General features: G+C 48.6%; 1 protein-coding gene across 1 annotated transcript in view; it reads right to left on the reverse strand.

Moving 5' to 3' along the window:
- scara5 (scavenger receptor class A, member 5 (putative)) overlaps nucleotides 1–25,572 on the reverse strand; it is a 54,217-nt gene that overhangs the window by 17,011 nt on the left and 11,634 nt on the right. The window contains exons 4-9 of the mRNA XM_076757004.1: nucleotides 11,692–11,891; nucleotides 10,889–11,067; nucleotides 10,670–10,796; nucleotides 10,398–10,566; nucleotides 6,018–6,098; nucleotides 2,852–2,959 (exon numbers count right to left, since the gene is read on the reverse strand). Coding sequence (XP_076613119.1) covers nucleotides 2,852–2,959; nucleotides 6,018–6,098; nucleotides 10,398–10,566; nucleotides 10,670–10,796; nucleotides 10,889–11,067; nucleotides 11,692–11,891 — 864 coding nt within the window. The remainder of the gene's footprint in view (nucleotides 1–2,851; nucleotides 2,960–6,017; nucleotides 6,099–10,397; nucleotides 10,567–10,669; nucleotides 10,797–10,888; nucleotides 11,068–11,691; nucleotides 11,892–25,572) is intronic.

Consider the following 25,572-nt stretch of genomic DNA (forward strand, 5'->3'; position numbering starts at 1 on the left):
TGCACTCTCTGCTCGGTCTACCTCCATTCATCCATCAAAAGCAACCATGACGCTTCCCAGCGCTGTTTTCACAAGCTTTCAGAGCCCCCCCCCCTCACACCAGAGAGTCTCCAAACTCTTCACCCTCCACTGGTTCGTTAAGCCCTCAGCCAGACTCCAGATGGGAGGAAGCACAGACAGACACTGTTGTAAACTGACAGAGTGTTGACGGCCAAACATCCGAGAAGATCCTTGTTTTCTTCAGCTTGTCATTTGTCCTGAAGACACTGTGTGTGTGTGTGTGTGTGTGTGTGTGTGTGTGTGTGTGAGGTATTCTGCTTCACATTATTAACTTGTCAATTAAGCAGCGTCAGCAGGACCGGAGCTTTCTGTGTCTCACACTGTCCATGTGTCTTCAGCCGTGGAGGCGTCTGCTGCCTCTGCTAATTGTCCACGTCTTCTTCTCTGGACTCGTCCTCCAGATGACCACATGCTGCGAGCGACAACTCCCAACAGAAGATCGTTTCCTCGGGCTCGTTCTGACACGTTTCACTGATCAGAATACAACAACACATGACTGATAATCGTTTGTGAAATAAATGCTTCCATCATGTGAGATCTGGAAGCAGGAGGCTAATAATGAAACAGGCCAATGAAACATAAACTGTGGCCATTAAACAGATGCTGTTTTCCCCAGAGCCAGAAAACTCTGCTGCTGGGGAGCAAAAAGCACATTGTTGAATCATTAAAAGTTATTTTCCTGCCTGCAGCTGTTGGTCTCAGCTGAGACGGTCCAGAGCTGCTCACATCCACCATTTCATCACTGACCAGCACCTTTTGTCTGTTCGACTGTTCTTCATGTTCTTTTATTGGTTATGTGATTGTTTATTTGTGATCATGATAAGCTCGTCATCATGCTGGCTGGTGGTCTGACAGTTAGAAGAGACAGAAGTCGACGGCACAAATGAACCTTTTCTCAATGAAGTCTGTGAACTTATTGTGCCGCTAACAAATGAGCTAACGGTCATGCTACCTGACAGTTAGCAAGCTGTTAGCAAGCTTGTTAGCTTTCCTTTTCAAAAAAGCTCTTCGTTGATGAAATGATGTGCAGTCCAGGAGGAAACAGACCTTTGGGTAGAAAGTTGGTATTCTGGTAGTTTTCCACAACCAAATATTTACATTTAATATTCGCTGTGATGCTTTCTGCTGCGACCACGTCTTGTTAATGTTAACCAGCTAGTCGGCTAGTCTCTATTTCAGTGAATAATTACACTGATTGAATTTGAACTGAACGGACTTCTGTCATCACCGTCTCGAGCTCTGTCTTCATTTCCGGGACGTTTGCTGCACAGCTGTGAACCTGCAGAGCAGCTACAGTAACCAGCAGCAGGTACGTCCATCAGTGTAAAAATGAGCCGAACCACAGTGAGGTCTGGTGCAGAGAGGCAGACGCATGCGCACTCAGAGGACAACAGATCAGCCTGGTCCAAGGTTGAGACAGCTACTGGCCAACAAAGGGACTGTGAGACTCCAACGCTGGACATTTCAGCCAAACCCAACACTGATCGGCAACAGCTGTTGGCATCCACACATCCTTCATACACACACACACACACACACACACACACACACACACACACACACTGACATGCTGACACGAAAAGACTGCAGCGTCTTATCGTGTTTGTCATGGCTGTGTTTTCCCCAGCAGTAACCAGCGCGTCTGCTTTTGTTATGGTTGGCACAGCTCGGCTGGTGATGCCAGAGTGGAAACATCAGCACGGCGGGGCTTTCTGCGATACGCCCCGTCTGGATGGACGGATATACGAGTGGGTGAGTGGATGAAGGCGAGGCAGAGCGAATGAGGAAGTAAAGAAGGTCATCAAGGTACAGTGTGTTCACTGAAAGTCAAGAAGCTGGCATCGGATCCAAACTGTGTCTCCTTGGAAAATTTGACCACTCGTGTCAAAGAAATCTGTATTTATAGTGAGCAGTGGAAATCTACTGGAAACACGGAACGCTGAAGGATCTCCTAATGTCTCCTACAGCGTGTACCGGTATGTTCGGCTGCCTCCACACTGCTAAATACTCAATGTGGATTTTGCATCACATATAAGAATGCTTGGTGTTCTTAAACGCTCCACGAAAGCACATCGAATCATTGGACGGGAGGCTGCGGTGGGTTTGCTGTGTTCTCACTGCAGACCTTTAAAACACTGGAAAACAGTCATCAGCTCTGTCCTGCTGAACCGACGTGGGCTGATAGAGGGCTGAGAGGACGATCAGTGGACGGAGACAGACCGTGGACGTATGGACAGAACTGAATATCGTCCTCTCAAAGCTCTTCTGGCTCTTTGGATTTGGCCTCATAAAGATGCACTTTAGCGCTGAGTTCACACACCTGAATGAAAAACACTCCAGAGTCAGTCTGAGGTGTTTATGATGCTCAGGAAAATGAATTTAGCATCATCCCTAAATGATTAGATGACGTGAACATTTGTCTGAAAACTGACTTGATCATGAAACTCTTCCAGCCTCCATGTTTGATCGTGCGAGGAGAACAGCGCCACCTGCTCCTCGTGTGAAGGACTCGGCTGTGAAGTTTCTTCTGTGCAGATGAAGTCTCAGGCAGTTTGATGGGCGCTGCGAGCGGCTCACTCAGCTGTCTGGAGTTTTCCCCTGACGTGCGAATGATGAACTGCTGGCTGAGTGAATAAACCACTGCTGTCGCCTCACAGAGCACAGACTCCTGTTTTCTACAGACGTGATGAGTCCTCTGAGCTCTCTGCTCCTCCTTCTCTAGACAAACGCTCAGCTGTTCAATGAGTTACAAAAACGACCGTTTAAACCTGATGAAAGGTGAAAGACGCACCTCTGGGACCGGCCGGTCCAACCTCCCCTTTTTGTCCCTGCGCGCCATCGACCCCGACGGGCCCTTTGATGCCCCGAGGGCCCTGGATGCCTTTTTCTCCTGTGAACCCTGAAACACAAACACACAAAGTAAAAGATGAGTGAAATGATCAAACTGGGTCAAAACAAGCAGCAGCATCAGCCTCAATGTGAGCTGAGGCTCGAGTCAAACAGGCTCGACGATCGGGACGTTTCTCTGCTTTCAGAGCAAATCACGTTCAGCGTATTTGATCAAAGAGGTTTCCTGCAGATGTTTCCAGAGGTTGAAGAGGAGAGGAGCTCTGCGCTTCGTTTTGTTCCATCAAACAATCGTCAGACCTTCCTGCTGTGGCACACAATGAGAGTCTGTTTACAAATGTCCCGAAACGAGCGCCCTAACGAGTTATTGATTGCTCTGTTGAAGTGCGTCTGATGTGCTCTGATTGTTGTGACTCCTCAGCAATCAGAATGAAAACATTAGACTGATGCCTTAGAGCCAGAGGCACACCACGGCCTGATGATGGATGACGCCATGTTCTCTGCCTCTCTGTCTGTGGGTCAATACCCCCCCCACACGCGCACAAACCCACAGGGAAAATGCCATCAATCACAGTTTGGAGGAGAGTTCTCTGTGTTCTGCAGGACGCTCCAACCACATCGGATCAAGTCCAGAAGGATTCTGTGATGATGGATCTCTCTGGCTTCAGCACAAGTGGACGACTGCAGGACATGTGGTGCATCACAAACGTCACGTCGGCTGTTCGTAGCAGCGCTTTCAGGAGGAAAACCAGCCGACAGCAGCGAAGCAGAGATAAAAACACGTGAGAATAACTTATTCTGAAGTCACTGAAGTGCAGGGACGCTGAATGTTTCACGTTCGGTTGTTTTTATGATGCGTTTCTGCATCAGGATTTTTCAGCGTCATCTCATCACATGACTTCTGACTCAGCAGAATATGAACTGATGAACTGAAGCTCTTCAGTCACTGCGTGCATGAATCATGACGTCACCTTCTGAATACTATGTTATTAACGTATTCATGTTTGGGTTTTTGTTTGTCTCACTGCTGACGTGTTTGTCTTATTGTGTTTCTAGAAATCAGTTTGAGTTGTTTTTACAAATAAAGGTTAAATTTGAAGGTGCAAACAAACAAAAATGGCCTCTGTATTGCTTGTAGGCTGTAATTGAACCCTACAGAGAGTGACCATCATCATCATCATCATCATCATCATCATCATCATCAGACGTGATTAAAAGCCCTCTTCTCCCTCAGACCACGGCTCCATGAACGTCGGGGTGGTTCTGTTTTGGTCCTGGGGGGTTTCCATTCACTCTTATGTTTTCATGCTTACTAATAAAAAGCCTTTTCCTTCGTCGCTGCAGCTCAGATTCTTTTTGTTCAGTTTTTCCTGGAACTGTGGCAGCGGTGGGGGGTTTCCTTTCAGCAGGACGATAATGCTTCTTGGAAACGTCATGTGAGAGCTGCAGTTCATCGGCCCGGGAATGTGGGATGGATGATGACAGGGGAGCAGCTGAGGGCTGATGATTCAGGAGGTACCACGGTGGAGAGAGTCCAAACGCTCGGATCGTCCCGTCGTTCGTGTCTTACAGCATGTTTGAAGAATCCACTTCACGTCCTGAGGTGCCAGCTCTGTCTGGATGAGGGCTCACGTTGTGGTTTTGGTGGAATTACCTGCGAGACAAAGACAGATGACCCGTCCCTCTGGGCCTGTCCACACCCCGCTGAAAACGAATCCCCGTCCAAAGCCTGGAGCCGTTTCTTCTCCAGCAGATTTATCAGACCTCCTTTCTTCCCTGCGCTCGCTGCATTATTAATGCAACCCAATGGAATTACAAAAGCAGAGCTAATAACACCAGCAAAGGTCTGTTTTACATGAAGGTGGCTTCATCTCCACCTTTGACCGCTCAGACCTCTTCCTCTGGCATTACACCGTTCTGTGACTCAAAGGCTGCTGTTTACTTTTCACATTTACTGGAACGTTTTGTGACTTTTGCTTGTAAAAGTCATCCAAAAACCAACCAGTGCAAAAACAATGGAGCGAATCACAAAGTCAGCCGTGACTGGACAGCGTGCGTCTGACATCCACTCAGTCATGAACTGATTCGACACCACACGTTCCTGAAACGTCCTTTAACACAAAGACCTCCAGAACTGCAGTAACGCAACTCTCCTCCATCCTCAATGTGACTGGCACCAAAGTTTGAACCGAACTTCATCAAACTTCTTCTTGTTTATCCAATCAGAGTGTTTCCACGCTGCCTTCTGACAGGAAGCAAAGAGATTAAAAAGCGTTTAAAAAGTGTCTGGGGCTCATCTGTTTGAGCCTTTTCACTAACGTTTACATCTCCTCCATGTCGTCAAACAGTTTCTCAGCCTTTTCTGTGGGCAGTTTTAAGACCTCACACTTCGAGGCTTTGCAACCCGATCGCCAGAATAAATGTTGGCATGGTACGTTTCTACAAACCACGGATATGTTGAAACTTTCCTTTGTTTCAGTTGTCAGTTTTACGTGATGACAGCGCTGTGGTTAAGGTCTGGTTAGGTTTAGGCACAAAAACCACTTGGTTATGGTTGTGAAAAGATCATCTTTTGTCTTAAAATAACCTGGTTTATCTCCATGAGAAGGTCTGGAAAACGTCCCGACGTCTTGTTTTTGTTGTCAAAACACGGCTTGAACAGCAGTCTGCTGCGTGGCGCTCACCTCGCCATCACCGCCATCCCCTCGTCCTCGTCCTCAGAGAAACTCAGCTTGTAGACATGAAGCGCCAACCTGAACGACATCGCTTTGATTACTGCTGTAGAAACGTTCTTATGAACAAACTAATTCAGCGTATCAGAGGTTTGCAGAAACGTACAACGTTTTTTCTGCTGGCTCGGCTGGAAACTTAAGAACATCAAGGAAAGACGGGGGGGGGCACGAGGAGCACCACAGGTCCAAAGCCTGAATGTGGATCAGGACGCCCCTCCCAGCTCATGTTGAGCAGACAGATGTGAGAGTTGATCCTCTCATCGAACTAACAATGATTCCCAAAATCTACTCCTCCTTAAAAAGGTCATGTCACCATTCAGACTATTTCAATGTTCATGCAGCTCAGTCACTGATGACGGGGCGTCTGGTCGTACCCACCTCTCAGGCCTGTCAGCCCAGGAGCCCCAGGGGGCCCCAGCGGTCCAGTATCCCCCTTCTCTCCCCTTGGCCCCGGAGGACCTGCAGAAAGAAACACAACAGATGACACAATGCACGAGTGAGAGCACACGAACAACGCTGATGCAGAATTCATCGTCTTCGAGCCCTTCAGCAGGTCGACCGTCCCGTCGTCCAGCACGGCGTCCATGAGTGAATGAAAAGAACGCTGCTAGAACTTTTAGAACAGTTCCGATGTTCTCTTCTGTACCAGGTTTGTTTGGAATAAGAAAGGTAGAACTATGTGCGACACAAGAGAGCGACATGTGAGAATCTGATTCCTGCTGACAATGATTTATCAGTGCCAGCACAGTCATATCATTTACCTCTCACACACACACACACACACACACACGCACACACACACACACGCACACACACACACACACACACGCACACACACACACACGCACACACACACACACACAGTGACATAGCAGCACAAAATGGACATACTGGATATTAAAACTGGTCTCAGGATTCAATCCAAAGGTTTGTTGTTCTTGGAGAGAGAGAGTGAAAAGAAGCCAGAGAGAGAGAGAGAGAGAGAACGGGCGATCGAGCTCTGGCCACAATGAGAACCACATGTTTAACGAGGTGGACCACAACACAGCTTGTGGGAATGCTTAAAGATCGGCGGTTCATTATCGTTCTGATCCTTCACAGCTCGAATCTTCTTCATGTGCATGTTTCTGATGGCGAGAAGCTGCTGGTGCAGATCTGCTGCACACACTGAACAGGTGAGCACAGGTACCGAGAGGTCAGGAGGTCGCGTTCAGACCGAGTGAACGACTGCTCCTTCAGCCACATGCTGACGTCAGCATGCTAACATGCTAATGTTTAGATGGTGTAATGTTCACCATGGCCACCATTTCACTTCAGCATATCTTTACTGTCTGGACACCTTCAAAGTTCACATTCCAGGGCCAGTCATCTGCTTTTAAAGCCATAGTTTGGAGAATAAGTGTGCGAGGTCCTCATAAGTCCAGGAACACAGACGCGTGTGTGTGTCTCAGCTGGGTTTCCTGAACAAACTGCCTCCTCATTAATAGTTTGTTTTAGCAGAGCTTCACATTATTAATCTCCTGGCTCTCACAGTCCCATTTGTTCATTCAGCTGACAGCGTTTCAACAAAAACAAGACTGGCGGCCCCTGAAGGATCAGCCTGAAAACATCTGACAGCACCGAGGCCAAGAACACAACACGGGTGTCCAGTTCATCCGTCCAGCGTCCAGCCCGAGCTCAGCGTCCCTCTGTCCTTTACACGAGTGTGAGGACAGCCGGCCTCAGCAGAGACAGACTCAACATGTATGTTCAATGTAAGAGGAGATGAGGAGCGCGTAGGAACGTCCATCACGACGACGACGGACACATTAATCAGGTTTTATTGGAGGATTCAGTCGTTGTAATCAGGAACAGATGGACACACGGGTCAGTGTGCTCAGTGTTTGTCCCTGATTTAAGAGGACAGGCTCGAGCTGAAGGCTCTCTACAGAGTGCTTTACAGAGAACACAGAGACATTTAGCGTACGTAGACGAAGGACATTCGTTCTGGAAATCCTCTGAAAATGTGGGCGTCGTCGCTCAGAAGATCAGATGTTCTTTTTAAATGGAGAGACGCCTACAGGGCAGCCGTAACGGTGCTAAGCTATCCATCGTTCGTTAGCGCTCAGTTTGACCCCCAGGACGGACCGAAGGAGGACGAAATGAATTCCTGACGAGTGAAAGTAGAAACTGGCTGAAAACATCTCGACGTCTTTACGCCACAAACAAACAGCGGACTGAAGCCAATCAGCCGGGAGTGACGACACAGAGCCGAAGAGGACGAGACGACCGCGAACAATAATAAATAAATCTGAATTATGCTCTGCTTCACTGCTTTTAGATCTCGTTTCATGTTTGGCCTTCAAGCCTCTGCTTCTCTTTGAGGAACTTTCCCAACAGAACAAACGTGAACGTCAAAAAGTCTGAAGGAGCGACTGTCTCAGAACAAAATACGTATTTAATCCGCCCCAAAAACAAGAGCTAACCAACGAACAGAAGCATAAATAAACAAATAAACTCAGAAATGCTATAGATTCTGGTCATGTGACCATATCTTAACCCTGACAAACATTTCAGATTAGGACATTTTCTCCTGTTTGCCTGCACAAAAACTCTCAGTCTTCTACAACAAATGAGAAAACGGTTGAAATGAATCACTTTAAGGCAAACAACAGGGACGCTGTTCTACCAGGATGTGGATAAACGTCCACAGGACATAAAGTCAGCAGACTGACACGTGCTCCTCTCTCTGTTCTCAAGCTCGGCGAGTGTTTGTTTGCCTTTTTGTAAAAATTTAATGTAAACTGATAGAAAAAAGTGACATTTCAGAGTGTGTGAGTGGAAAGGAGCTCTGGGACTCGATCAGCTCAGCAGCAGATCGTCACCACCGATCCGTGAAAGCCTGACATTCCTGTCACGATGTTTCCGTCAGACCTCAGTGAGACGAGAGCGTGAAGTCATCACCTCAAACACTGAGTGACAAAGAAAACCGACAGATCAGTGGAGGTCTTCATCAGCTGGCAGCCTTCATCGCTGCCTTCACTGACACATCGAGCTCTGAAGCTCCACAGGATGCACCGACACAACAAACAGGTTGAGGAGCATCAACACGTGAAACGACGACTGAGGATTCAGTCACTGATGACATCACTGACCTCTGAAAATCCACTGAGGGACGACAAGCTCACAGATACACCAAAAGACTGCAGGCCATGTTTGAAGCAGCTTCTCATGAGTCTTCATCATTAATACAAGCAGCACCATGTGCATGAACATCAGCGTGAGTCACGCAGAAATGAAAGGCAAATAAGGAGAATGAGACGGGAGGGAAGGGGCACAGGGCAGAGGAGGATAAACATGGATGGAGATGTAAAACTTTTCTTGGCGAAGGTGACTGCCAGCTAACAACAAACAAATGGGCTGCGGAGCTCAAACTAATGACAGAGCCGAGCGCCTGACTTTTCATTCTGGACCCAGCGTCTAAATTTAACCCACAATTGTTTCCAGGCTCAGGAGAAACAGCATCCCACCCACATGTGAAGCAGATCAGGGGTCCCATTCGGTTTGCCTCGCCATCAATCAGCTCGGGCCGCGTCCCCCGCCAGCATTACATCATAGCATACCTATTCTGCTTCTAACGAGGCTCGAGAAGCCGTCGAGCGCCCCGGCAGAGTCCGACCGCGTCAGGACCAATCACATCTCCACAGATCGAACACGAGGAGCGGCTCGACTCTCCGGCTCGCCATCCCACGTTTGTTCAGTCACGCTGCAAACATGCAGCCGCTCACAGCAGCGACTGCAAACGATGTTTGTGCAGCACAAAGTTCCACCCAGAGGGCTTCATTACACTGAGAGTCGAACGTCTCGTGTTCCCCAGCTGCGGTCACATGTTTTTCATATGTTTCTGCTCTTGTTAGTTCAGGATCTCTTTAGATTCAGAGTTGTTTTGTAGATTCCTCATTGTTCTTCTGTGGTTATTGTGCACACATGCAGCACACTGTTATCCATTAAGCCCTTTCTTTTTTATGCTGTTTGATGTATATAATTCCTCTCTTCTGTTGCAGTGATGTAACTTCTGCAGGTTTTGTTGAAGTTCTGTTCATAAAAACGAGTTTGAAGGGTTTGGTCTAAATTTAACCTCCCACTTTGCAGCTGCTCTTGAATGATTTCGACTGAAAGCAGCTCCATCACTGAGTCGCTGAACAGTAAAACCAGGACGACATGTGAAAGCACTGCAGGCACAGAGGACTGCAGCTAAACTCCAGACCACAGAGGTTCAGGTGGATGTCAAAGAACACCCACAGAGAGACTTTTAAAACCAGAGCCGTCTGTCCTGAAGTCAGCAGCACAGACACATGATGCAGGACATGGCTTTGGTTCGAGGGAGGAGACCCTAACCCCGGCATGACTCACCTGCTGCACCTCAGACAAGACGTCTGAGCGTCTCCATGAGAACTGGGTGAAAAAGTCTCAAATGGACGGTTCACAGTGGACTCAGGACTTCCCTCATGCTCATTTAAATGCTGCTGAGAACACGGTCACATCACGAAAACAACTGACAGGAGCACTAAAGCAAACCACGAGGGCACTCAGGGGCATCTTGGCTGAGGAGAGGGGCACTTGGGCTTCTCAAGTGGCCCTCCGGTGTCACACTTGGGCCAAAGCACAGAAGCACAGAATTGTCCCTTTGGGAGCAGCCAAACCCTGGTTCAGCTAAAGGTTATAAAGAAGGAGCTCTTCTGCAGTGGGAGCAGCAGACACTCATTCATCTCAGCTGACCTTCGAGTATGGTGACGTTCTTCAGGGCCATGGAGTGCTCCCAGTCCTTCAGGCGGAGGTCCTCTGTGATTGTGTTCAGGATCTCCATCTCGTTCCTCAGCTGGGCCTCCGTGTGGACGTGGGTCACCCATAAACTGCTGGTGTCCTCTGTGATGTTGCTGATCTGGATCTGAGCAGCACAGGAGGACGTTGACAGCAGTGAGACTGCAGCGAAGGTTAGCTTCTGAAGTGAACTCAGAGTTACTGCGCAGGACATTTGGTGTGAGACGAACCTGCAAGTCTTGTATCTTCAGGTGGTGAATACTGATGTCGTTGCTGAAGGTGTGATTGACAGCTCCCACAGTCCAGTTAACCTCGTCCACCTTCTCTCTCAGCCTGCTCACCTGTCCTGAGGTGTCCCTGAAAGTGAACAGAAACAAGCACAACTTCATCCTTCATCTCATGAATCCATTATTCTTCACTGCGATCTTCACCGTCATCTAAATATGTACCTGAGCAGAACTTCCTGGTTGCGGAGCCAGGTGGAGGCTCGGGACACCTCCACACTCAGCCCCGTCACGTTCCTGCCGGTGGACGTGCTCAGAGAGGACAACCTGTCGTCCAGCTGGACGAGGTAGGCCTCTGACTGCAGGGAGTGAGCCTGGACGCTCCTCAGCTCCACCTCCAGACCCTGTGGGTCAAAGAGCGCAGCAGCATCTGCTGTCACAGCACGTCCCCACCAGTGTCCATTATAACCACACCCTCAAACCCACAACCAACCCACAGACCTGCAGCTGACCGAGAGACGTTAGAGTGACGTGCTGCCACCGAGCAACACCTCCCGAGCAGCTGCTCGAGGGCACCTCAGCAGCTAACAGCTGACCAGCCACCTTCTGGTATCTCAAATTTGTACTTAAGTACAGTACTTGAGTAAATGTACTGAGTTACATACATGTGCATAGTTTATTCATGTCTATGTCTGTCTTGACCCTTCTGTGCCACTGCTTCTGCTTTTTCTAATAACTGCTGGCTGTAACGACTTAGTTTTCCCAGTGTGGGATCAGTTAAGTCTTATCTTATCTTATCTTATCTTATCTTATCTTACGTTCCACCGCTGCTGCACTGTAATGTCATCTGACAAATTGCTGCACTGGCCCCTCAAACACATACAAGCTCACATTCCTGGACTGTTTCTGCTCAGAGGAAGAATGTGGTCACATGACGACTGTTTCTGAATCGATCCTTCAACATCAGCATCACCCTCCATTCACGCCCCGCTTCAGGTCCCACGTGTGTCAAAGCTCCGCTGTCGTACCTTGATGAGGATCTCCAGCCTCTGCAGCCAGTCGCTGTGGTTCTGGAAGAGGTTCTCCAGTTTCCAGATGTTCTCCAGCAGGTCCGCCTGAGTGGACGCCTCGCCCAGGGTCTGCTGCAGCAGCTGAGAGCGCTCCGACATCCGGGTCACGTTCTCCATCAGCACCTCCTGGCGCTGCGAAGAAACCTGGGAACGAGAGACTGGGAGGGAAAGAGGAGAGAGAGTGAGAGATTAGTTCTGGGTGTTGATCACTGATCCCTCAGCTACAGCAAAGTCCCCAAATCGAGCATCACTCATTATCAATCACGGCTGTCAGCTCGGAGCGAGTCAGCGTCTTAATGCTCAGCAGATGTCGACTCGGTCGCCTGCACTCATTCTGCTTGTCTGTTCGAGCTGAATGTATTGTTTTGTTAAATCAAGACCTAAATGTTTTTATGACTTCGGGACCAGTTTCCAGCCTTGGCTCAGCGTGAGGGTCTCTGTGCTGTACTGACGACATGTTGTGGAAACTCTGTCTTCATTTGACTGATGTTGAAGTTGGCGTCTGCTCGTTACTGTTCGTCCAATGCTTACAGGAGACGCCGCGTTCGCCCACAGTGTTCCTTTCAAGAGATATGACATCTGGAAAGTAACTGACAGCATTTTAAGTACTTGAGTACACTTCTGAGGTACTTATACCTTAAGGACTTCCACTTTATGTCAGTTTATACTCCATCAGAGTACAAACTTTTACTACATTTATCTGACACTGAAGTTCGTAGTTACTCCGAATCCATCTGCTATCAAGTGATGATATTTTGGCCTCCGGGGGCAAAGGCTAATGTTTGGGGCTTCTGTCGTCGCCAGCACAGATCTGAATAATGGATAACAGGTATCTGGGCCAAGACTTCCTTTTCTGTGCTGCCGGTCATTGTTTACAGTCCGATTAGCAACTTCAGATGTGAAGACGACCTTTCAACTAATCTCTATAAACATTTATCTGCAGATAAATGTTTAAAAGGCTAAGAACAAGTTTAACAGTCGTGAAATGATAGCCAGCGGGTTCTGAGACATTTCAGCCTCTTTTCTCTTCTTAAAGTTTACCAGCATGCAACCAAAGGCGGCTCAAGCCTGACTGGTCAGTAGGACTCAGAGTACAGACAGAAACCAGAAGCTTCCAGTACCAACGTCTCGTCCCGCGCCTTCAGATTCTACACAGGATCTGTTTGTGCGGATTAGTCGTTACTTTACAGCTTAGATTTAACATTAGAAACAGATGATAAGCTTCACAATCTTCTTGGCCTTCTTGGTCTCGTTGGCGTCACATTTCAGAGGTCTTCGAGCTGTGAGCAGGTCCTTCAGGAAGTCACTGATCCTCACATGGTTTCATTTAACTGTCATCCCTCGTTTGACAAAGGACACGTCTGTCAGCTCAGGAGCGCTGCTCGGATCTTCATTTCATTCCAGGACTCAAAAACCTTTCTTAAGCGTCTCTTCACTGCCAACTCCATGATTAAAACTTGTTTGTGGACGACGCCAGAAATCAGTCGAATGCCTGCAGCTGACAGAAAACTGGTGCTGAGGAACCCGAAAATATGACCATGTTTGTCCAGCGCTGGCCTCTTTGCTCGGGTCGCCTGCGGCCTTCAGGACAGACTTGTTTTAGGACACAGGTAGGTTTGTTTGTCCCATCCTGCATCCTGAGGTCTGCAGACCAGCTGCTGCTGACTGTCCTCTGGTCCAGAATGGACCTGGTCCAGAGGGTAGGGGGGCGTTTGTGGTTTGTGGAGACAAGCAGCCTTCGTGTCCTCTTCTAATTCTTTATTCAAGACTCATTCTTATTGATTTTGATCTTTAATTAGTTTTACATTGCCTTTTAATTGAGCTACTTTGCTTTTTTGTTTTTATTTCCATATTTGTCTCTGAAATCAAATTCAAATTGAGATTTTATGAACTCCAATGATCGTTTGTACATTCATGAAAACATTACTTTAATATAGTTCATTATTATTAAAAGGGAAGATGTTTGTTTTTTCATCTGTTACCACATTAATCATCTCACGACCTTTTGGAGGAGGAATAATTAAAGTGCTGAACCGTAAACAAAGCAGTTTAATATCCAGAGTAAAGAAGAAGCATCAGGGTTAACGATGGGAAAATGTCAGATTTCATAACGAGCAGTCATCAGGACCTTTTTTTTTACTTTGGATGACACTTTTCATCTAGTTTTATTTGTAGTGGAGTATTTTTGAATACTAGTACCGTAACTTTGACGTGAGTACTAGAGACTGAAGGCACAGAAATGAAAAGGCTCGAGGACGGCATGTGTTCAGCTTTGGGACGACACGATCTGAACTCCACACGTGTTTATTTAGCTGAAACATCACATTTGCTGACAGTTAACGTATTACTGATGAACCTTTCTTCTCTGGTTGTTGGCTGCGGTATAAAGGCCACTTCTTTTGACCGTGCCTAATGAGAAAAAGCTCCTCGGTTTCATGTTGTGTTGAGAGCGTGTCGCATGGTAACGGCTCCATAGCCCGGGAGATGCTTTGAAACCAGATCCTCGTCGTTACGCCATGACGACATTCTCTCCGCGGGACAGCAGGGACCGACGTGTGCGAAACGCTTCAGACGGAGAAAAAAGGATTGTTTGAGAAACGAGAGGAAGCAGATAATTCCCTTCACACATGCTCTTTGACGCACTGATGGTCCGAACAGCCCGAAATCACAAACTAATGCTCCACGATCCAAGAGGCCGAGTAAAGGGTGTTTTCGTGGCGTCATGTGTTGCATCAAGGCCAAGAAACGCCTGCATGACCTCAGGGCACGAGAAGTGCTGCGAAGCCACACTGCTGCAAACAAACCGTCGGCACTCCCGCTCGTTAAGTGTGTTAGGTTTATTCCTAATGACCTGAAAACCTAAATAAGCCAAAATCTGCCCACTACACAGAGCACCTAATTACTAAATGATGGTCTGTCAGGGGCGGTGTTTTTTCAGAAGAACACACACATTTAAGATCAACCAGGACGTCAGAGTTCAGACTTTCTCTGCAGTCCCTGAACAGCAAGAAGAAAAGGAACGTCAGGACCACGGAGACGACGGAGGACAAGACGAGGTGAAAGAAAAGAAGTCAAAATGAAATGCAGATGAAGAAGAAGAGTTTTTGGGGACGCAGTCCTCACTCTTTGCTTGACAGGGCTGGAAAACAACATGGAGGAAAGTCCAGGACAGACATCATGGCGGAGAGACAAAGCGTGGTTTGTGTAGTTCATGAGCAGAAACGCCCCCTGATAATGACAAAGTGCATTAAAACAGAAACGATGTGTCATCAAAAGTTCAAGTTTTGTTTCTGTCTAAATGACAATCCAAATATTGCTGATGACGATTAAACTCTGCGTCTGATGTGTGTCCCAGTTCCCATAATTCACCTTGTTCTACTGTGCGACACGAGTCCAGCTGTTGACTGACTTCAGCTCCAATCAATGAATGCAGTGATCAATCAAAGGTGCCATCCTGACTGTAAGGTGTGTGATTGACTCCTTCATTGAGTAACATGTCAGAATACGAGATAACTCCCTTTATTGCTTTGTTAATGGTTTTGCTGTTCAGCTCCTGAAGGTTCGTTGTTCGTTGTCACCTGATGTCATTCGTGGGAGTCGTGGGACGGTCGTACAAGCTACCGCTAGAGTACTGGTGAACGCACCGGTCCGTGGTGGTGGAGCCAAACATCTGCCTCTTTAACTTGGTTGACAAATGTTGACACTTGGGAAACACAGAGTTTTCCCAACAGGAACAAAACAGCCACGAATTCCACATTTCTGTCAGATACTTTAACGTTACAGACGGAGCAGCGGGACACGGATCGGCGTTCATGTAATCCCAGAGTGGTTTCCAGACAACAGACCAAAGCTCAGTGTGGTTTGATAGTTTAAGGTGCAGAGTTCCATCAGTGGACCACAGACTGTTTGTGGGCTGTGGATTCAGGACGACTGTGTGCTCTCAGAGCGAAGGCACAGGAACACATTTGAAGAGATTTCCACATTGTGTCTGAAGGAATAATCAATCAGCATCAGAACTAATTGACGTCTGTTGAACTGTCAGAGGTCGGCGTCGGGGAGCTGAGGGGAGGACGAAAGCTTCTGATTCACAGCGGAACGAGCTGGAAGCACAACACTGACACCTTAGAACAAAGTGGATACGGCTAACATGCTAGCAGTTAGGTACACATCCAGCAGATCCAGAGCAGCACTAGCTTTCATCTGAGCCATGTCTCTGGACACATCAGCTCTGTATTCTGTCCTTCTCGCTGCACCAGGTGTTCTCGTTCACCAGGTGTTCGGTACGAGACAGGTGAAGTGTACTGATGAAAATCAAGATTTAAGTATCCATTTGGTGTTTTACTAGGAGACGCATCGTTAGTGACAGTCAACACCATGCCGAAGCATTTCCACCCTGAACTGCAGTGGACCACTGACAGCCTCGCTAACACAGACTCAGAGTAAGCCAGCTGAGCTGAGTGGACTTGTCTCTCAGAGTCAGACTGAGTCTTTCAGGTGAGTGCTGTGACTTCAGGTGAGGATGCAGTGAGAGATGAGCCCGACGCCTGACCAACCGCTTCAAACCTCTCACTGCAGCTCTGTCGGATGGGAACGTCACCTGATGTCTTTTCCATTCCACTCCTGATCTTTCTGACACACATGCACAGAAAACAAACACACACACATGCACGCACACACACGAGGGCATGGCAGCGACACTCAGAACAGATTAGTCCCAAATTCACAGCTTCATGGTCTTTGAAACGTGCTGTGGTCATTGGCCCTCATGGACCAGAAGCTGGAGAGTCAGCCAGCTCGACAGCTGGGCCTCACAGCGTCCTCACAGCGTCCTCTGAGTGGACTGTCCTCACAGCGTCCTCTGAGTGGACTCCGTCCTCACAGTGTCCTCTGAGTGGACCCCGTCCTCACAGCGTCCTCTGAGTGGACTCTGTCCTCACAGTGTCCTCTGAGTGGACCCCGTCCTCATAGCGTCCTCTGAGTGGACTCCGTCCTCACAGTGTCCTCTGAGTGTCCTCTGAGTGGACTCTGTCCTCACAGCGTCCTCACAGCGTCCTCTGAGTGGACTCCGTCCTCACAGCGTCCTCACAGTGTCCTCTCAGTGGACTCTGTCCTCACAGCGTCCTCTGAGTGGACTCCATCCTCACAGTGTCCTCTGAGTGGACTCCGTCCTCACAGCGTCCTCTGAGTGGACTCTCAGTGGACTCTGTCCTCACAGTGTCCTCTGAGTGGACTCCGTCCTCACAGCGTCCTCTGAGTGGACTCTCAGTGGACTCTGTCCTCACAGTGTCCTCTGAGTGGACTCTGTCCTCACAGCGTCCTCACAGCCTCCTCTGAGTGGACTCCGTCCTCACAGTGTCCTCTGAGTGGACTCTGTCCTCACAGCGTCCTCACAGCCTCCTCTGAGTGGACTCCGTCCTCACAGTGTCCTCTGAGTGGACTCTGTCCTCACAGCGTCCTCACAGCCTCCTCTGAGTGGACTCCGTCCTCACAGTGTCCTCTCAGTGGACTCTGTCCTCACAGCGTCCTCACAGTGTCCTCTCAGTGGACTCTGTCCTCACAGTGTCCTCTGAGTGGACTCCGTCCGACTGAGGGTGTCCTGTGCAGGTTTATTCCAAACAAGGTTTGCTTTTACCGTTTCTCACTGAAACACACTGATCTGATCTGAAATCCTTGAATTGTGCATGTTCACATGCATGTTTGCTAGCTCGCAGACTTCTTCCTTCAGCATGTTGGTGCATTACAGGATAAATGTGATAAAACTGTGAGACAGTGTCTCAGTCAGAGCTGTCCGCACTGAGGACGCTGGACCTCAGATGTCTCCCGTGGTTCCTTCATGGTCGCTGCTGCCGTCGCTGTGAATGAATGAGCCAAACAGAGAGCACTTTGGATGAAAGTGCTGTATGAATGCATTCCTATCTGTCACCTCCTCCATTTGTTTTATTCGGCCGACTGGATTTCGATGAATAAAACAGCTAAAGGGTCTGATTTTTTCACAAAGGTACGAACAACAATCCTTTGTCTGCTTCAGGCGTCTGTGTTTTCGTGTGCTGCTCTTCGTCCTGAGAACGAGGGGATGCGGATCGCTGTGTGTTCACTGCACAATGACTATTTGTATTATGTCAGATGTTCTCTGCACTTCTTTGTCTCACACAAAAGGCCTGATTTTCAGTGTGAGGCCTTTAAACACAACACGTTCACATCCTGGACCACCTGAACCCGAACCTGATCAACTGCTTTTAACCCTCAGACTTCAGTCACCAGAGCGCAGGTGAGTCCCCACAAAGACATATGTAACCCAGGGACACACACACACACACACACACACACACACACACACACACACACACACACACACACACACAGGCTGGCTAGACAGTGTCATGGTTGTAGAGGAGGTCTGCATTCCTCTGTGGAGGAAACTCTATCTGCAGCCTGTGTGTGTGTGTGTGTGTGTGTGTGTGTGTGTCTGTCTGTCTGTCTGTCTGTCTGTCTGTCTGTCTGTCCCCCTGAAGCTCGTCTGTCCCCCTGAAGCTCGTCTGTCCCCCTGAAGGTCTCTGATGATCTGTCTGTGTTGTGTTCAAAGTCAAATGTTCTGCAGTGTTCTGCTCCTCACCCCTGGTTACTAATCCCCCGTTTAACCTTCACAGGCGTTTTAATAAAGTCACTTAACAGGAAGTGTGTGTGTGCGTGTGTGTGTGCGTGTGTGTTTCCCAGGAAAGAAAGCGGCTTCATTCAGCTTTAAGGACTCTGTCAGACTGCTGAGTGTCAGACTGACGTCCAGGCTGTCAGCTCTGGTTTATCTGCAGCTGTTTTCTCAACATGTGTTTCTCTTTCTAAAGTTTTACCACTTTTCTCATGAAATATCATGACTTCTTCTCCAAAAATGTTCTGCATTCATTCTTGAAATGTAACATTTTTTAAGAAATACGACTTTTTGTCAAACTATTTCAACCCTTTTCTCATCGGTTATGATGTGCGAATCGTACCACTCGACTCCATGAAGCAGACTTCTTTGCTTCTTGCTTGGTTGTACTTCTAGGAAAGAAGAAATCTCTCCAATGACAAAACATCACGTCAGGCTGCGTTGCTGCGTCGTGGCTTTGGACACAAATATACAGGATCAGCCTGAGTTTACACACGGTGACTCACTGAATGCATGGTTCCACTCAGAGCAGCCTGAACTGCAGCAGACTGTGTTTGCAGGTCGGGGTCCCTCTGCGGCTGCTGAGGACCTCCTGAACGCAGCCCTGCACAGACCACACTGACTGACGGCTCAGTCTGAGCTCGCTGTGTGCCGTGGTGTTTGCTAACGTTGTTTGGAAAGAGGCCGTTCTCTGTCTGTCTGAAAACATGTTCAAGGCAAACCTTGACCTCACTGTGACTGTCAGATGAGAGAGGACCTAAACATGATTACTCTGATTTCAGCGCACTGATCATCATCCCCTCGAATAACCACTGACAACACCTCAATGCAGAAGTGTCGGTGGGCAAAGACGTTATTGGCTCACAGGTCGTCATCACTGGACCTCCATGAAGGCAGACGTGGCTGATATATTTGTGACACGCTTCAGAGCCTCGACCGGCCTCCCCCTCCTCTTCCAGTTATCCAAGCCAAACACAGAAACAATAAAAAGCCAGAATAAACACGTGTGGTGTGTTGAGTCTGCTCTGTGGAGGACCTGGAACGACCCTGCAGAAGGAACGCAGGCATCAGGTGCAAAGACTCTGCCAGAAGATTGAGGCTGATCGAGGCTGAGAAGGTGGTCCTGCTCCTCTCTGAGAGGCTAATTATAACATGCTGATTAACATCTTAACACGTCGACTGACATCTTAACACGTCGACTGACATCTTAACACGTCCACTAACATCTTAACACGTCCATTAACATCTGAACACGTGGACTGACATCTTAACACGTCGACTGACATCTTAACACGTCCACTAACATCTTAACACGTCCACTAACATCTTAACACGTCCATTAACATCTTAACACGTTGACTAACATCTTAACACGTTGACTGACATCTTAACACGTCGACTGACATCTTAACACGTCCATTAACATCTTAACACGTCCACTAACATCTTAACACGTCCATTGACATCTTAACACGTCCATTAACATCTTAACACGTCCATTAACATCTTAACACGTCGACTGACATCTTAACACGTCCATTGACATCTTAACACGTCCATTAACATCTTAACACGTCGACTGACATCTTAACACGTCCATTAGGTTGCTTGTTCCAAACCTTTTGGCTTGTGATTCCTTGAAATCAACAAACATCATCAATCGTCGAGGCCATGAGCCTGAGCCCTCAGAACAACAACGTTTGGTACTCTACAAAAGCTCCTCCTGCCTTCTTGGTTTGATCGATCTGAGCAAACGTAAAGAGGCAAAACGTCGGCACCTGTGCAGGTAACAACAGAGCCACCTGACGTCACCTACAAACAACCTACTAGGAAGCATCGAGCTGAAAAGACTGAATGGAAACACGAAACGTAAATATTCTCTGTCAGTGTGGTAAACAGCTCAGTGATGCTGATGGACAGATGGATGTTTGTCCTGATGGACAGATGGATGTTTGTCCTCTCTTGTCCTCTCTACTCTTTGACTTGTGAACGCTGTCACAGGACGTCAGCTGAGCATCACGTGACCGATATGAATGTACTTCCTCTGGGACAGCGTCTGGACCACCGTCCACCGCTCTGTGAAAGACTTCAACGCTGGCAGAGCAGGTAACTCTACCACACTGTGCAGGTTTCTAATGGAGCAGCCAGAGGTGAAAGTGATCTGACCTGGAAGGACGACGAGACAAAGAGCATGAAAACAGCTGCTTCTCAGGTAAAAACAGACAATTTACCAGATGTGTCTGAACATCTGTGTGTACGTTCATTCTACCAGTGACAGACTCAGCGCTCTCTCATGTCCCTCCAAAGACAATCACACACATCTGTCACACTGCGCTTCATGTGTTTGTGTGACAGTCAGAGAAACAGAGCGACAGCAGCCACCTTCACCCAGACCGAAACCCACCAGCAGCCCGTCGGACTTTGAGGCGACGCCAGCGGCAGGAAGGAGTGAAGGAAGCGAAGAAGAAAGAGCCTTTCTGCAAACTGCAGACCTGAACGCCTTCCAGCAGAGAACGAGAATGAAATTTCAGGATCTTAAAGTCCAGAAGGAACGACCTGCTTTGCTTGACGTCGCATCAAAAGCAGCCGTGAGCTGATGTGAAATGGATGAGAAGGAAAGTTCAGACTCATATCCGGAGCGGAGCTCAGTTACCACCAACTGGCTTCAAGATGAAACGTGTGCGAGACGAAGATTAAATCTGCAGCAGCCAATCAGAGGAAGAGCAGAAAAAAGCATCAGAAACACGGGAGACGGAGCCGAGAGAGGAAGGGCGCTCGGCTTCCAACGATCAGAAGCACACACACACGACACAGCAACACACACACGACACGACTACACACACACGACACAGCAACACACACACGACACGACTACACACACACGACACAGCAACACACGACACGACTACACACACACGACACGACTACACACACACACACGACACAATCACACCACACACACGACGTGACGACACACACACGACACAGCAACACACACACGACACGACTACACACACACGACACAGCAACACACACACGACACGACTACACACACACGACACAGCAACACACACACGACACGACTACACACACACGACACAGCAACACACACACGACACGACTACACACACACGACACAGCAACACACACACGACTACACACACACGACACGACTACACACACACGACACAGCAACACACACACGACACGACTACACACACACGACACAGCAACACACACACGACACGACTACACACACACGACACAGCAACACACACACGACTACACACACACGACACGACTACACACACACGACACAGCAACACACACACGACACGACTACACACACACGACACGACTACACACACGACGCGACTACACACACACGACACAGCAACACACACACGACTACACACACACGACACGACTACACACACACACACGACACAATCACACCACACACACGACGTGACGACACACACACGACACAGCAACACACACACGACACGACTACACACACACACAAGACACAATCACACCACACACACGACGTGACGACACACACACGACACAGCAACACACACACGACACGACGACACACACACGACACAGCAACACACACACGACACGACTACACACACGACACAACTACACACACAGGACACGACTACACACACAACTACACACACACGACACAACTACACACACGACACGACTACACACACACACGACACAATCACACCACACACGACGTGACGACACACACACGACGCGGCGACACACACACGACACGACTACACACACACGACGCGGCGACACACACACGACATGACTACACACACACGACACGACGACACACACACGACACAGCAACACACACGACACGACTACACACACACACGACACGACGACACACACACGACGATGTGGAATCAACATGTTCTAGTCTGAGCTGCTGAAGGTCTGTGAAAACCAGCTGAAGTGCTCAAACTGGAAACTCATGGACAGACAAAGACCTGCAACTGGTTTCTTCTGTTTATCTGGATACTTTACGGAGGATTAAAGGACAGTGTCTCTGTGCTCTGAGGACAGTCTCCGGGGGAGGACGTCCGTAGAGTTCAGCTCAGGAATGTCCAAATGAAGGGACGATGTTGGCGGCGGCGGCGGGGTTGCTTTGATTTCTGAGCCTGGACCAGGTCTGATGTGGTTCACATCAAAGCTGGACTGCTGCTGCGAGGCTCACTGACTTAACAGGCTGTGTGTGTGTGTGTGTGTGTGTGTGTGTGTGTGTGTGTGTGTGATGCTGGGGGGTCTCAATGAATGGATCCACTGACTCTCACCACTAACCTCCACTCCTGACCCCCCCACCTCTCAGATGAATTAAAGTCCATCTGCTCCCAAACATTTCTCATTTGTTAACAACGCAGGATTCACTTCTGTTACTTCACAGATGATTTATGAGGAGGAAACGTGTTGAACGCGTTCATCAGACCTGGAGGCATCCGCTGTTTGTCTGTGAATCATGCTTCCTGTCACTGGACGCCGTCTTTAAGCTCAGCCTGCTGCGTGTGTGTTTGATGTCGTACAGTATGACTGAGCCACAGGCAGCGGCCGGCTGGATTCTTCTGCCCATCCGAGCGTCTTCAGCCTTTAAAGACGACGCTCTGAGATGGTTTTGGCTCTTTGTCTGAGTCCTCTGGTCCACCGAGCACGCCATCAGTCTGCAGCGCACTGCGTGTTTCTCTGGACTTCAGTGAGCTCCAGCTCCACCGTGAGCTCGACCAAAGTCCCCCGCAGAGAGCGAGCGTGTGTGTGTGTGTGTGTGTGTGTGTGTGTGTGTGTGTGAGCCTGTGGAATCTGTTGTTACTTCATTAGCTTGCTCATAAAACTGAACAGAGAGCTTTAGAGGAGTAATTTGGCGCCCGCTGTCGTGCCGTCGGCCTCCCTGAAGCTTTAACTGACTGTCCTGTTAATGGAGCTGCATCAGTCAGACCTGCTGCTGGTATCTGCGCTGACTTATCGACACGCCGCGGCGCTGACCTGAACCGAATGTGTGAATGTTTATGACTTATTCTCCTCTTCAAACTGACCCTGAGTCAGCTGCTGTGATGAAGCATTCACTCTGTTTTCACGACGCAGAAGAAGAACAATCAAGTCAAGACTTTAACGTGATATTTTACAGTAACTGATGAGGAACGACTTCAGACTTAAACTTCGGCTGTGGGAAAAACACAGAACACAGTATCTCATGTAGTACACTGTGTACAGTACAATACAGAGCGAGTCTACGGTCGTGCTAGCGGCTCTGTGAGGCTGCACTTTGACAAGCTAAATGCTAACGTTAGCATGCTAACGGTGACAGTCTGTCGATTAGCAGGTATTATGATTACCATGTGTGCCACCTTATTGTAGCATATTAGCATGCTAGTATTGGCTAATTAGCACTAACCACACGAGGCTGATGAGGATGTCATTAGTTTCGGAGTTTATTTGGTCATAAATCAGAGTTTTGGACATTGTGTCCTGCACTGAGTCACACGGACAGACTGATGGTGTCATGTTTGTCTCCAGAGTACTGAAGTGTCCTCTGAGTCGAGAAAGCAGCAGAAAAATGAATCACAAAAAAACAGAATATGTATTAGTTAACGTGGGTTAGGGTTAGCTGAGAGACAGACAGACAGACAGACAGGCAGACAGACAGACAGGCAGACAGACAGACAGACAGACAGACAGACAGACACAGACAGACAGACAGACAGACAGACAGGCAGGCAGACAGACAGACAGACAGACAAACAGGCAGACACAGACAGGCAGACAGACAGGCAGACAGACAGACAGACAGACAGGCAGACAGGCAGACAGACAGACAGGCAGACAGACAGGCAGACAGGCAGACAGACAGGCAGACAGGCAGACAGACAGACAGACAGACAGACAGGCAGGCAGGTCTGGGCCAATTAGCCTTGACATGTTAATGACTTGTGTTTGACTCTGACGGCCTGAATGAGCCTGAACACTTTGGCACTTCTCTTGTTGAAGAATGAAGGACTGACTTTTCTGTGTGTGTGTGTGTGTGTGTGTGTGTGTGTGTGTGTGTGTGTGTACCCTCCTCTTATGATGGTCTCCCACTGGGAACTCTGGACCCTCTCCAGACTCTCTTCAGAACAGTCTTTCTGTTGTCAGAGTCTGTCTTGGGCCCAGAGACTGTCTGAACATGTGACACACGTGTCTCAGTGTGTGTGTATGCAGTCTGTGTGTGCACATGTGTGTATGCTGTCATGTATGTGGTTTGTGGCTGTAAATGTCTCTGAACATCTGAGTGTGTGTTTGCCTTCATGTCTGAGTGCACATTGTGTGTACGAGTGTGTGTTCATGTGTGTGTGTTTGCATGCACTGATCCTGTGTGTGGACACAGAACATGTGTGTGTGTTTTAACATGCGTGTCTTCTGGCTCTGGCTCTGGGTGGAGGTCTGACCTCCCTGCAGGCGAAGCGTCAAACACAGACAGACGGAGACGCCTCGTCCTCAGCAGCTCGAACGCTGACTGTTTTCAGAGTCTGTGGTCGAGACTCTGTGTGGAGCCACACGTGGTCCACGCTCAGTTTAATGTGACAGTGATGAAAAACAACATGGCCGCAGAGGGTCGCACCCTGCAGACTGTCCACGCCGTGCCGCACTGTGAACGTGAGCAGCTGGAGAGCTAACTGTAGTGAAACTGGATTCCTGGGGTTCGACGTTTGTGACAACGCTAACGACTCAAGGCTTTAACCAACTCTGTCGTCCTCTGTGGACTAAAGGTCAAGGCTGGACAGACGAGGCGAGTCCTTCATGAAGCTGAGGGCTCTCAGGTATTGATGACAGCAGCACAGAGAGGAGGGGATGAATTCTATGGATGAAACCACGTCAGGATGCCGTGAATACCCGCGTGGTTTGTCCTGCGTTAACATCACCAAGGTTTGTTTTCTAGGATCACGGACGTGACCTCTGACCTCAGGCCTCCGTGGAACACGCCAGTCCTGTTTAAGTGAAAGCAGCTGGCGGCGTCAAAACTGTGAACTGTGATTAACCTGTTTCATTAGAGCCAAAGCTGAATTTTTCTGCAGCAGGAGACGTTGATGGAAAGCACAAAGGTGATTATGATAATATGCATGAACAGACCAGAGAGGAGAATGACCCCGAGCTGTTCAGGGCCC

Source organism: Chaetodon auriga, chromosome 18 (assembly GCF_051107435.1).
Source record: "Chaetodon auriga isolate fChaAug3 chromosome 18, fChaAug3.hap1, whole genome shotgun sequence".
NCBI classification, from domain to species: Eukaryota; Metazoa; Chordata; class Actinopteri; order Chaetodontiformes; family Chaetodontidae; genus Chaetodon; species Chaetodon auriga.